Source organism: Thunnus thynnus, chromosome 4 (genome assembly GCF_963924715.1).
Source record: "Thunnus thynnus chromosome 4, fThuThy2.1, whole genome shotgun sequence".
Taxonomy (NCBI): Eukaryota; Metazoa; Chordata; class Actinopteri; order Scombriformes; family Scombridae; genus Thunnus; species Thunnus thynnus.
Window position 1 is genome coordinate 31,892,272 of NC_089520.1, and position 13,149 is coordinate 31,905,420.

Sequence of the window (13,149 nt, forward strand, 5' to 3'; positions counted from 1 at the left end):
CTAAATCACTGCTAAGCTAAGGGAGTTTATTTTGTAAAGATGCTGAAGTATTTATAGAGTTTTGGATAGTATGCAGCTCCCTTCTGAAGACATTTACACACATTTTTATAGAAATAAGCATCTGTAACAAAAGAGCAACTGTGTAAAGGATGTTCATTTATATGAAACTGTTTAATGTGTCACAACAGTGATACTTATCGGGACTGAAAAAACGAGATGATACTTCAGATACCTTCAGATAATTCATTTCCATCAGAAAGTCCAAGGAATACTGCACATGTCAATGGCTGGATTAACCTACTCCTCACACTCTCTGTGCAGTGTGCTGTAATACTACCTGGCCTCAATTTGCTATGAGATTATTTGATTAAACCCAAATTAATTTGGGTATATGCAACATAAAGAGCAAAACAAAAAAGTATACTTAATTGCACTTATTTTAAAGGTGCAGTGTGTAGAATTTAGTGGCAGCTAGCGAAACAGACTTGGCAGAAATGGAATATAATATTCATAAGTATGTGTTAATTAGTGAATAATCACCTGAAAATAAGAATTGTTGTGTTTTCGTTACCTTAGAATGAGCCCTTTGTATCTACATAGCTAGTGGGTTCTCTTCCACGCATCCTGCCATGTTGCATCGTCATGTTTCTACAGTAGAACAGACAAACCAAACACTGGCCCTAGAGAGTGCCTTTCATGTTTTTCGTAAGTTTCGTTGCCAGCGGGGAGAGGAGGGGTGAAGGCGAGGGGTTGCAATCTGCAACCTTACTTCTAGATGCCACTAAATCCTACACACTGGTCCTTTAAGTATACTTACTATAGTTTCATGTGCTCTCATAATTAATAGTATTAACAGTTGTATTGTGAGATAACATGAAGTTGTAATTAAGTGTGGTTAAGTATATATATTTGTACTGATGCTGCACTAGACTACATTTTATACTTCTAGGAAGCCTGTAGCGTTTGAGGCTCTGGGGCAGTTCCCTGCTTTGCCCAGCTGGTAATCCAGTCTTGTGCATGTCACAGTGCTACCAAAACCATTTGACTGACTGGTGATGTCTGGAAGATGCTGTACAGAAAACAGCATAGGAACTAATACTGAACTATCACACCAGAGAGCAAGTCTGTATTTATTCTGCTTTTTAAAAAGGTCTCTAGGGTTAGGGATATGGATGTATGTCACAGAATAGGAGACGTTCCATTGCATATAGGATATATTGCTTTCTATTTACTGCTGGGTACATCACTGTGACAGTGATGTCCTTAAAGGAGAACTTCTCTACAGACTAGACTGGGTCATTTGTATTGAAGGGATACAAGTCTTTAAAATAAAGGGAGAATATATGTAAAATTCTTAAAATTCTTTGAAAAGATGCAAGACGCTGAAACACATCATACTGGACTACAAGGCCACTGCAGTCTGTACACTCATTAGAAAAAAAAAAAAAATTATTGTTGAATGCTACATTCTGTCCCATCACAGACCTGCTCTGCAGTGGAGTGCTGGCAGCTGCAGTGTAATGTTGGGCTGCTGGAGAAAGGAGCCAGTGCGATCCTGACTGTTCGCTCCAGACTCTGGGCTGAAACCTTCATTGAGGTGAGACTATATGTTGCTCTGCTCTGCAGTGCTTGTTTGTACTGTTGATTATATACTGTTAGTACAGAGAAACTCCAGGAAAACCCAGATGATGCAAGAAAACCAACATAACATTAGAGAATTTATACTGCCATTCGTTGTAGATCACTAAACAACAATTACAGATGGTCTGTCCCAGCCACAGACTGTATATAAAGAGATCCCAATGCCACACAAAATGCTTTTTCAATACAGTATATACAACATGATGTACTCATTTTATAGCATACTTTTATTTTAGCAGAGATTAATGTACTTCATGATTATACACCAACAAATGATTCATCATGTGCACTGAAGGCTGTCAGTCTAACTCTATCTTAGGAAAGTGTCTGTTGATTAAACTTAGTAAGGAGAAAGCAAAATGTTTCTCCTTTTTCCCACTTTTATGCTTCTATACTTTTTTTCCCTTTGTGCATTGCATTGTGGAGCATTCGTATCCATCATTTTTACATACATACTGATACTTTTGTTTTCCATTATTTACACACATCCTTGTTAACATTAGTATGTTTTATGGAATCGGGACACTTCTGGGTTGAATCAATACATGGCATTACCCATATACTGTATCGGTTAACATTGGCATTCTATTAAAAAATGACTCTACATCTTGGTCAGTTAGTGTTACTTATTTTTGACAGGATGAATGGATACAATGTAGTTGGAGAGATGACTATCTTTTGTAGAACTGATCAGTGTCCAAAGTCTAAGTGTTGCTTCAAGGGATTTAGAATTTGGGGAAAATCAGTGTTTAGCTATAACTTTGGGGGATAAACAAAAAAAAAAAAAACCCCAATCCCTAAAAATACTGACTTTTGCCACAAAATATGCAGCCTTCAAATATCAGACCCTTATTAAAATATCTGTTTTTTCCAACTGTGTTCTGCCTGTCCACAGAGGCCCTATAAGCAGTTTGTTCTGGAGTGCTCTGTTCAGTACAAGGTGGACAAGATGCCTTATTCTATTCCTCCTAAAAACAAGCCATCGGGATCCAAAAAGGTAACTACATGGGATTGTTTTATTGGATTTTCCTAAAAATTCAGGAGCTTGTAAACTAGCTTATTTCCATATGAAAGTCAGTGCAACATGGTACAAATCTGCACATGGATATTATGGTTTCCTGTTGTTCAGGTGGTGACGGCTGTGATGTGGAACAAGCCGGACAATCTGTTCCATGTTCCTGTGTGGATCATTATCCTGGCTGTTCTAGCTGGACTTCTATTACTCTCCCTGCTCATATATCTACTGTACAAGGTAACAAGCTTATAAATAACCCTACTTATACCTTCACCACAGAAAGTAACAAATCAAATATCAGGACACCTCAAGAACTGCAACTTGTGTGTGTATCAATAACACTTAAATTGTTCACTACCATTAAATGTGTTAGTATTTTTCTATGGGGGGAGATCTAGACTTAGCTGAAGAAGTGAGAAAATGTCCTTCTTAGGGAAGAAAGATAATTTTAGCTTACAGAAAGAAGCTATTAGTTTTCTTTGAGTGTGTTTGACTAAACTACTAGTGTGTTTGTTTTGGTAAGGCGAATTTAGCAAGAGATGTGCTCACAGAATAAACAGAAATCTTACTGAAAGTGTGAGTGTGAGTGTGACATATTGCATTAAAGCTGCACTAATCCAATTTTTTCCCCCCGCAATCTATTAAATGACGATGTAAAATGTCAAAGATGTTGCTCACAGTTAAAAAAACACAGAGAATTTTATCATCTGATTCAGCTTTTCTCCTCAACACTCAGCTTGAGTGTTTTAGTATTTTCAGCTGCTTGTTTTGGTTTTACAGTTTAGTTCAGTCTCACAGGTCTCATCAACCCTGCTTCCAGCATGATAAACTGACTGTACATTACCTGTCCAGTTCCAAACAGCAGACTGACAAGAGAGCAACAACTGAAAAAAAAGAAAGAAAAAAGAGCTGCTTTACTGTCTTAGCCTTTTAGCATTTAAAAAAGTTCAATATGAAGGCAACAGACTTCTTATTTTTATGTTACAAAGGACTTTTTGGGTGTGGAAGTCTCAGCATACGTAGGGTGCGGTGTGTCCATGCATGTGTGTATTTGTCATACTAGTATGACTAGTATGACTCGCTCCACTGAAATCATCTTCTTACGTCAGAACTCAGCCATGCTCTGATGGGTCAATATCAGAATAGACTTTTTTTCTAATGTACAACTTTGTGCAAAACAGCAAATCATACAATTTGTACTGTAAACAAGAAACCTCAATGAGTGTAAAAGCCATGAAAGAGATAGGGAATATTCATTTACAGATATCTCCCTCCTTCAAGTCTAGACTTTGTCAGATTGATTTGTATCTGATCTTCCTCTCTCCATGTTTCCCTCCAGATGGGCTTCTTTAAAAGGTCAGATCCGTATGGTACAACCATGGAGAAGGCCCTGCTCAAACCCCAGGCGTCCTCTGAAGCCTAGCTCCAACACGGAGCCTCCCCTGCAGCTGTTCCACAGAACTGGAATTATCGTCACATTCCTAAATAACAAAACTTGCTCATCATAAGCAGGCAACCCATTTATGAAGGGACAAATATGGGTGCTGCATCACTGGAATACATCATATCTGATGCTGCACTAAAATGCCAAAGCAGGAAAAACTACGAGGGCCATGCAGTTGAATATGCACTGCTGTTTTGGACATTAATTTATACAATCAGAGCAGGATTTATGAAGCTTCTGCAGAAAAAGCAACAAGGACTTGATTCATTGAAGCTCATCCCTGTGGAAAAATGTTTCTTTGGAAAATAGTCCTCGGTGTGTTGAACAGGAAAAGATTAAGATTTAACAGCCTGTATCAGTCCAGGAAAACAAACGCACCTCCAACAAAAGGCACTAATGCGACGGTATTCCTTATTCTTAAAAGGTGTATATTAAGCCATGTTTGCAATCCCAGTGTTTGATATTTCTTGAGGTTTCCTGCTTTTGTATGTTCTATACACCAGTTGTTATTTATGGCACAGTGTTTTCCTATTGATTGTTGAATGTTGTACTGTACTGTCTGCAGGACAATCCTGATCAAACTGCAATGTTTAACTTGAATTATTCCTCTCCCATATTGGGAGGTATTTTGTGTATGATGTCATGTATGTAATGTATTCATTGTGTTATGACCCATTGGTGTTGTGGCCCAGAATAAAGCCTAATTTTGTATACTCACCCAAAATGTCGATGTGCCAGCTATGAGCAAACAAAACCCCTTGATATTGACATGAGATACTGTATGTGGGCAATAGACCAATGCACTGTTCAATGAAAAACTGTCCAGTACATCACAAAGACCCAGCTACCACAAGATCAACATGTCAGCATCCAGATTTAGAGTCTTTTGAGTTGATTCAGTTTTTCACAGTACATAAAGAAACAAAGTGGAAAGAACACTTCACATTTTGAGAATTTTTATTTATATGACTTAACAGCTCAATCTAAAAAAATGCAGTTTTCCATTGAGCCACAGGCATTCAGTGGTCTATTACCTCCCTCTGCAGGTGACATCTGTTACTACCACTATACAGGGCCTGTCCTCTGATGCCTTCAGGTGCCATCACAAATATTAGAGGTTTCCAGTTTCCACATCACACTTGTGTAAACTGCATATTTGACCACAGTTGGCCTCCAAACTAGTTGTGATGTCACAAAATCATTCTCATATGGACACAGAAACTTTCTTCATCAAATGAATGCAAAAAACAGTCTTCTAGTGTCAAGTGAAGTAACAATAACCAAAACAGTTTTGAATAAAGGGGGACTTAAAGTGATTTCTCCTCTTTATGACCCATCCTGGACTTTCATGACAAAAATCAATTATTAAAGAAGTGATTGGTTGAGACTTTTTTTTTTCAGAGTTCTTAATTAAATCTTATACCAGTGTGGTACAGCCTTCTACACCTTGTAGAGAGAAATATATATAAAAGATACTGTATAAAGAGTGAGTAAAATGAATCATCTTTGAACTATTAAATAAGTCATTTTGCAACTTTGTTTGTTTTGCTAATATTGTCATTAATTATTAACTTACCTTTGATAAGTAATTCCTTTAGTGCATTCTGGGTCTGCCTCAGGGTCTCAAGGTTAGAGGTTCCCAGGAGACCTCTACAGAGAGGTGTTGAGATATTTCATGACTGAAATTCCTCAACTGGCTCCGTTCAACATGAAGGAGCAGCAGTAAAGTGTGAAGTCACCTGGAATCTCACCAGGAAGGCATGATGGACCACACCAACCGCGGACAAAAAGCTGAAAAAGGTTCCACTCATTTCTATACTATACAAAGCTTTCAGGGATTTTAATCTGCACGGTCATTGTCCCACTCATGTGTGACTCCAATCAGCATAGAGATCCTCACTGACTGCTGAATGATTAAATGAATGTATTAATATGTATTATATTTAGGTAGAGGCCCTTCATCCATCACCCATCAGACCCTCTAGGTTCTGTCTTCTCCCTGTGCATTTTACTTTATCTTTAGTTTTTGTGTTCTTTTTGTTAATGTGTGCAAAATAAACTCGGACCTTTTATTAAGAGGAATACTGGCTGTTGTTTGTGTTTGCTTTGATTGATATTTGTGCTGAGTGTGTGCATGTGTGGTTTTGCTGAGTTCTGCTGGTTGGATGCTCCCTCCCAACCTGCAGATTGGGTGTTTTGTGTCTCCTCCTCTCCCTCTCTCTCTCCCTCTCTCTTTCTCTCACTGTATGTGTGTGTGTGTGTGTGGCTATAAAAACCACACTGTCACGAGGGCGCTACCCTGCAGAGGAGCTCAAGTGTCGGTCAGAGAAAGAGACAGACGAAACAGAGGACTGCACTTGTCTTCCCCTGGCTGTGAGTAACATATACCCTGTCTTAGGTATTTAGAAAGAGCTGAGTGTGTTGTTCACAGTGGAGCATGGCATTAATGTGCATGTACTGTGTCTTTTATGCCCATGACTTTGAGTTTGCAGCATCAGATGACTCAGCTGTTTTTATTTGGAGGCTCAGCGAGCAGTGAAATGCGGAATGAATATGCAACCAAAGAGGGTTTCATGCCTGCAGAGCTCTAGACTAAAGCCTTGTCTGTTCTCTGTGCTTCAGATAAAGTAGACCTTCAATGGGCTTGTCTTTAAGAAGGAGACAAAACTGCTGTTTCCATCTGCTACCTGGAAACAGGCCCAAGAAATTGTCTTGGGTTTCTCATATAGTAAATAACTGTGTACTCCAGACGTGAGTAAGTAATAGTAATTAGTAAAGTAGAAAAAACATTCCGATATTCACTCCGATGCACTCCCTATATTTGATAATTTAAAAAAATAAATAAAAATAATAAAAATCAATTTTTGTGAAATAAAACCATTCAGGCCCCTTAGGCCACTAGTTTCTATATCAACACATGAAACCCCAGGTTGTTTTTCTGCTGACTGATGTCTTCTGTCTATCTGATGACTGGCTGATCCTCTGTGATACCGCCTATTCAGGATTTAAAGAGAGTGGCTTTTGCTCCATCTGTTGTGCTGTGAGTCAGCACACAGGGTATTAGTGTTTGGGTTTGGAATCTGTGTAGATGACCCGGCTCGGTTTGGGACTCTGGGTTCTGCCTCATATAGCCTGTTCTTATTTTTAACCTTTTCAACTCTGCTGGACCCAAAGCTGTACATATAAGTAGCTATTCATCTGTGTGCAACACTGTGGCCAAATTCACTGCAATTTAATGAAATTCTACTAAGGATCTCAAATGTTTCAGCTGCTCTAAAGCAGTCAGTTGTTTGCCTTTACTGTAAGATCATCCTTGTATGTGTGTATGTGTTTAAGACATTAATATATGAGGATATGGCAGCATGCTCCTAGAGAGGATGCAGATGCAGTTTGGAGTGAACCAATGCCTGATTCCCGGGGTAGGATGTGATTCGGACATCCTGATAGAAACTGCAGCGGAGATGATTATTGATCTAAGTTGCTATTTCTCCTGTGCAGGTCCTGCCTTCCCTGTAGAAGCTGTAATCATGACCAGAAACCTGCTGAAGAATCCCAGTGGGGAAGGTAAGATGTCATTTTCTTCATCTCAGTATCTGCAACTATGTAACTAAATGTTTTATTCCATGAAGTAGGTGAAATGTACAGAGGGACTACTTTATGGTCATGAGTAAGTTTTGAAGCACCTATCATTTTTTTTGCAACAGTTTCTGCACACAAAGCCAGATTTGTGCTCATTCTTAAAAGAATACTTCAACATTTTAGGAATTACACTCATTCACTTTCTTTCCAAGAGTTGGATGAGAAGATAGATACCACTTTTATATCTTTATGGTAAATATGAGGCTGCTATCAGAAGCCGGTTAGCTTAGCTTAGCATAGCACAAAGACTGGAAACAGGGGGAAACAGCTAGCCTGGCTCTGTCCAAAGATAACAACATCTGCCTTCCAGCACCTTCAAAGCTCACTAATGAACAGTCTGCTATCTGTACCCTATATTTAACAGACAGATATGACATATATCAACCTTCTTATTAAACTCACAAGAAAGTGTTACTCATGCATCTTACGCTCACTGACAAAATAATCTTAACGCAAGGTCCACTCACTATCTTTCTCCATAGCTTTCAACCACATCTCACGGTCTTCATTAGCAGATGGAGTTGCTCAGTTGTTGATCCATTTGTGACCCAACCCAGTGTGCAGGTTGGGTCACGTTTGTATGTATGTATGTATGACTTGAACATAACTAATCCTGCTCATGGAATTGAACTTGACTCAGTAAAAGTGTACAAGGTAGAAAAAACACAATACTGCCGTTGGCAGCTTGAGACTGTGCATTTCCCTCCCAGAGCAGCTGGAATTCTGGGAGCTGACAGAGAATGGTGGGAGCCAGTGGAAGGTGGAGGACATGCCAGGAGATTGTGGCCACGACTTCAGCATTGACGGAGTGGCCAAATACTTTGTAACCTCCTTTGAGTGAGTGCTTATTACTGTGTGTGTAGTTATGCAACTAATGTTATTTAAACACTAAATAATCAGTCAGCTACTCTCTGTATCTGCTGGCCTTCTATAGACTTCTGTACATTTTTTATAAGCTATTGAGATTTAATTTTTCCATATGTCAGCATATTAATTAACTTCTTGTCCATTTAATACCTAATTTATTTCATTTTCATGTCAAAGTGAGTGTCTTGTTTCTGAAAAATGTGTGTCCTAGGCTGTGTCTGAAGAGACAGGTGATCGACTTGTTAGAAGAGGGTTACTCTAATGAACAGCTGGATGCTCAGCCCACCATCACAGTGGAAGACTGGTAAGACAGAGGTGGACCGACATGCATGCACCTTCTGTAAGTGACTAGTGTCTGCAACTGAATACTGTGTGGCTCATCTGCAGGTACTGTGGGAGGACGGACTGTGGCTGCACCTACCAAATGACAGTGTGTCTGCTGGATGAGAATCACGAAGTCATACAGGAGTTCAAACCCGAGCCAGTGACCCTCGACCCTGACTCTGACGACTGCTCATGGAAACAGGTACACAGAGAGGGCAAGCTGAATGCTCTTAGCATTCAGAGGCTCATCTGGGAGTACAGGGACATGCATGACAGGCAGTGATTCCACATCAAACTAACTAAGGTCACAGTGGTCCCAATTTATTACTCCACCCTTTGTTGTCAATGGTAAGGACATATTTTCCTTTAAGACTTAAGGACATTCTACTACACAGAGAGTCCACACACCTGACTGTACAGATCATCACTGTTGTTTTCTCTCTCTGTTTGAAATCTAGATCAGCCATACATTTATTGAATATGGCCCTGGAATGCGCTTCATCTCCTTTGAGCACGGAGGACAAGACACCAAGTTCTGGGACGGCTGGTTTGGAGTGCGGGTCACTGGGAGCTCTGTTACTGTCGAGGTCTGAATGAGAGGAATACTGAAAGGTGAAAGAGGAGGGGGAGGAGAGTCATATAAGGGCTCCAGAGTGACAGAGTGGAGTGTAGGTTTGGAGGATTCAAGAGGACCAGTTTTACTTTATGCAGCTAGCTTGCACCTCTGTAAATCATGCATATCACAATTCATGCTGTGGAAACATATTGCTGCTATGAAGACTGTAGTTACAAATCTGTGAACCACCACCGCAACACACTACCATGGTGGCACCTTTTAGATCTTAAAACTTCCTGCTTGCAACAATCATAAGCATGACTGCAACACAGTCACCTATTAACTACTACCTCTGCACAGTGAAAATAAATTGTTTGGAGGGTGGGAGTGGGTGTAAGCAATCAAGTGGTTTATCGTTCAAATGGGATTAAAAATGATGATGAAATAAAGTGTCAACTACATATTTTTTTGTCAAGTTGAACTTTCATTTGAAGAGCAAATCGAATTAACTTAAGATTGTTGAATTGTTACAACTTTGACATAATTCGGTGATTGTGGTAGATTACTGTTAGGATGGAGTGTATAAAGTCTGGGTCTGTGATGGTTTATACTATGCAGATTAGGATTAGAGTCATACATCAGGCAAATGTTAACCTTAGCAGTAAATATCGATTAAGTATTCATTAATTACCTGTGCTGACTTGTTGCTCTTTTACTGTGTATTTTACTCACTGCGGTATGAGATAAAAGATCATAGAATTCAATTATTTTCTCTTTTAACCTAAAAAAACCATTGTAATCTAATCTAACCTAAAACTTTGTGCAAATCCCACAGCAGACAGGATTTATGAACATCTGAACTGACCACAGACCAGTTTCTTTCCAGAGAGCAGGAGTTACAAAGGAAGTTAAGATTAGACATGTAGCCACAACCATGACTTTATCTACTGTTTTACATTAGTATATTGATATGGACAATACACAGAAAAACACATTAAAAAAAATCACTTTTATTTTCATTAAATCAAAGAAGTTGTTTAGAGTGACTATGACAATAAATTGCAATATTAATTCATGTACAGGCCAGTTGGTGTACAATGCATACATTGTCATTCACGACACAGTGTTCAAAGGGAGCACCATTAGCACTGGCACGTTAAGGGCACTGTCTATTTTATAGCTACATTAAGCAATGTGAATGACTCGCTGAAAACAAACTCTTGTCCTGTTGTTCCAACTTAGAATCGATGGCTCTGGCTGTCATTTGTAGTCTTCCAATAGTAGCTGAGGTTACTAGCACTGCATCATTTACAGAACCAGCCAAGGGTTTGAACACACCTTCCCATTCCCTTGAAAGTGTGTCCTAACTTTTGACTGTGACCTTAGCAATGCAACCACACACTGCAGCCTCAGTGGCAAAGGTTTTCACCTCTTCTGGTGGTAAATGATAAAAACTGAATTGTCTTGACATGAATAAATGTTTTGTAGTTGGAAGTCAGCAGCACACTGGATGTTTCTCCAAGGAGCTTACAATGTATTTCTGACTTCAGATAACTACACCAGGGCAGGCGGCAGTCAGCTTGCTTGTTTAAGCCTAATTGCACATTAGAAGTTTCTTTGTGTAGAGTCTTAAAACAAGTCGACTGAATGCTACCTGCCCCGCGCAAAACGCCAGATTAACATTGCAGATGCAGAGAGGTGAGCATCTATCAAGCCTTTCTCAGGAGTTTCTTAACCAATATTGGATCCACGGAAATGGGTGAGAATGAGGACTCCAATGGGATGCCCATGTTCTTTTCTGTTGCAAGTGTAAGTGATGTTAGCCAATGTGATGAACAGACTTTTACATGAAGAATAGTTGATTTGAGTTTATTTTGGAGTCACTTTCTGACAGCTAATGGTCAAAAATAACTTAATGCAGCTTTATTTCCATCTACAGTGAGAAGTGATGGTTATAAAAATGTGCCTCTAACTGGCAGGTCTCTGACCAGCTCAGCTGTTTACACCAGTGCCTGTGAGTGAGTTTATACAGCTCATATCTGTTTTTGACCTGTGCATCTTCAAAATCTCAACACAAATTAGAATTTTGTCCGTACTGTACACAGAGCATGCAAGCTCAGTTTAACCATTACGTAAATGTAACACGAAGCTGATATTCAAGGAAATGTCAGTGACCTGATGTGTTTGTAGGAAATATGCAACTCTGCTTCTTGTTCTCAATGTTTAGAAACATTTTCCCCACAATGCTTTTAGGTAACAACGGTGTAGCTTATAAAAAAAATACTCTCTGGCATATTCAAGCATGTTACAGAATCTGAAGGTCAGTAAATCATCAGGAGCAAAGATTGTCTGATTCAATATTAGAAAACAATGACCTTCTGTGTATTTTTTAAGGTCTTCTCAGGAAGTGTGACAGCACCACAAATCTACACAACTATAGTGTTTGTGTGTGTAAGTGTGTGGGTTGTTTCATGTTGGTAATAGTGTGCGTGTATGTGCTGTTTTCGGAGGAAGACAGGTCCAGGTCCACATGATAGAGGAAAGCAGAACTCTCACTCTCCTTGTGACTGCATCTGTTTACAAAAGGCCTCAAACTGCTGCTGCTCCAACTCGGTCATCACCTTGTTCAAAGCATAGATCTGTAGAACAGAGAACAGAAAAGAAGAGGTGTGACATAAAGCACAAAACATTTGGCGCACTGCTAGAATGAATTCACTCGGAGACTAGGTTGGTATATGTGTGTCAGGTTTAAAAACAGTGCTGTTAGTCACCTCTGCTCTCTGCCGCTGTTTGAGCTCTTGCTGTGCAGACTTCTGCTTGGCTCTGTCTCCTCTGGTCGGGGTGGAGTTCAGCTTCGGCTTGTCTTTACGGCAGGCGGGCTCCATGGTGACAGTCTTCAGCTCAGTCAGCCCTATAGGTTGTTTAAGATAAGTCACTTGACAGTTTTTTACACACGTTCACTTCCTGTAAAGTCAAGGAGTTTGTTATCTGTAAAAATACAAACCACCCAAAACAACTACGAGATTTCCCATTCTCACAACGCATTGGACCGAAAGTAACGTTAGTGACGCACGATTTGTTGTAGCAATGATGTTTATAAACGGTTTACCTTGCTAGAAAAGACCTATTTGCAGTCAGTTAAGTGCTAGACGACTATTGTTAATCCCAGGTAAACGTTAGTGACGAGGCTCACATATTTGCCCAGTTACCTGTTAGCATCTGTCGTTTAGCTTAGCTACTCTTTATAAAGTCCAACCACCAATAGTAAATTACTTTAATCCAGATAAGTGCGCACTTAACTTACCTGTGAAATATAACGGACGGTTAATAGTATATTCACGTTAAGTTGAACAGAAAATTGTTGCTAGCTACTAGCTGGTCAAACAGCTGTTCCCAATGTGTCACCAATAAACAAATCCGAGTTGAGCAGTGAAGCGTTTGTACAAAGGTTCCGGCGGTGGCATTAGTTCCGTTTTTATGGCGGTTAACTGCGCATTACCGCCACCCAGTGTTATGAAGTGACTAATTCACCCTTTCTGTTGTCTTCAAAATAATATGGGCTAATAATGGACTACAATTTTTAGTTTTATTAGTTTCATAATTGAACTAATTTTAACATCTAATGTACTCAAGTAACCTTATCTCCAGCTCTTCACACTTCAT

The 13,149-nt window shown here is 39.5% G+C and overlaps 3 protein-coding genes across 4 annotated transcripts in view; 2 read left to right on the forward strand and 1 right to left on the reverse strand.

Moving 5' to 3' along the window:
* The window catches only part of LOC137182073 (integrin alpha-5-like), a 47,912-nt gene extending 41,730 nt beyond the window's left edge, over positions 1 to 6,182 (forward strand). Inside the window, exons 27-30 of the mRNA XM_067588353.1 lie at positions 1,484 to 1,597; positions 2,537 to 2,638; positions 2,771 to 2,893; positions 3,996 to 6,182. Of these exons, the coding sequence (XP_067444454.1) occupies positions 1,484 to 1,597; positions 2,537 to 2,638; positions 2,771 to 2,893; positions 3,996 to 4,079 (423 nt within the window). The 3' untranslated portion in view covers positions 4,080 to 6,182. The remainder of the gene's footprint in view (positions 1 to 1,483; positions 1,598 to 2,536; positions 2,639 to 2,770; positions 2,894 to 3,995) is intronic.
* A 188-nt stretch (positions 6,183 to 6,370) lies between these two features.
* On the forward strand, positions 6,371 to 9,947 carry fbxo2 (F-box protein 2). Of its 2 annotated transcripts, none has more exons than XM_067588354.1 (6): positions 6,371 to 6,473; positions 7,599 to 7,664; positions 8,450 to 8,576; positions 8,818 to 8,910; positions 8,994 to 9,132; positions 9,389 to 9,947. In XM_067588354.1, exons 2-6 carry the CDS (start codon positions 7,628 to 7,630, stop codon positions 9,521 to 9,523), a joined length of 531 nt encoding a protein of 176 aa, XP_067444455.1. In that variant the 5' UTR covers positions 6,371 to 6,473; positions 7,599 to 7,627; the 3' UTR covers positions 9,524 to 9,947. The 2 variants fall into 2 exon arrangements, with proteins under 2 accessions (XP_067444455.1, XP_067444456.1); XM_067588355.1 differs by having other exon boundaries at positions 6,414 to 6,473; positions 8,455 to 8,576.
* Positions 9,948 to 10,476: 529 nt separating this feature from the next.
* Positions 10,477 to 12,941, reverse strand: svbp (small vasohibin binding protein). Its single transcript, XM_067588356.1, has 3 exons — positions 12,791 to 12,941; positions 12,258 to 12,397; positions 10,477 to 12,125 (listed from the first exon to the last, which is right to left on the reverse strand). The coding sequence occupies exons 2-3, from the start codon at positions 12,369 to 12,371 to the stop codon at positions 12,039 to 12,041; spliced, it is 201 nt and encodes a 66-aa protein (XP_067444457.1). The 5' UTR covers positions 12,372 to 12,397; positions 12,791 to 12,941; the 3' UTR covers positions 10,477 to 12,038.
* Positions 12,942 to 13,149: the final 208 nt, after the last annotated feature.

Coding starts and splice junctions, on each gene's coding strand:
- fbxo2 (XM_067588354.1), top strand. CDS start 7,628: ATGACCAGAAACCTGCTGAAGAATCCCAGTGGGGAAG. Junction 7,665..8,449: donor GAAGAATCCCAGTGGGGAAG/GTAAGATGTCAT, acceptor TTTCCCTCCCAG/AGCAGCTGGAATTCTGGGAG. Junction 9,133..9,388: donor ACGACTGCTCATGGAAACAG/GTACACAGAGAG, acceptor TTTGAAATCTAG/ATCAGCCATACATTTATTGA.
- svbp (XM_067588356.1), bottom strand. CDS start 12,371: ATGGAGCCCGCCTGCCGTAAAGACAAGCCGAAGCTGAACTCCACCCCG. Junction 12,126..12,257: donor AACAGCGGCAGAGAGCAGAG/GTGACTAACAGC, acceptor TCTGTTCTACAG/ATCTATGCTTTGAACAAGGT.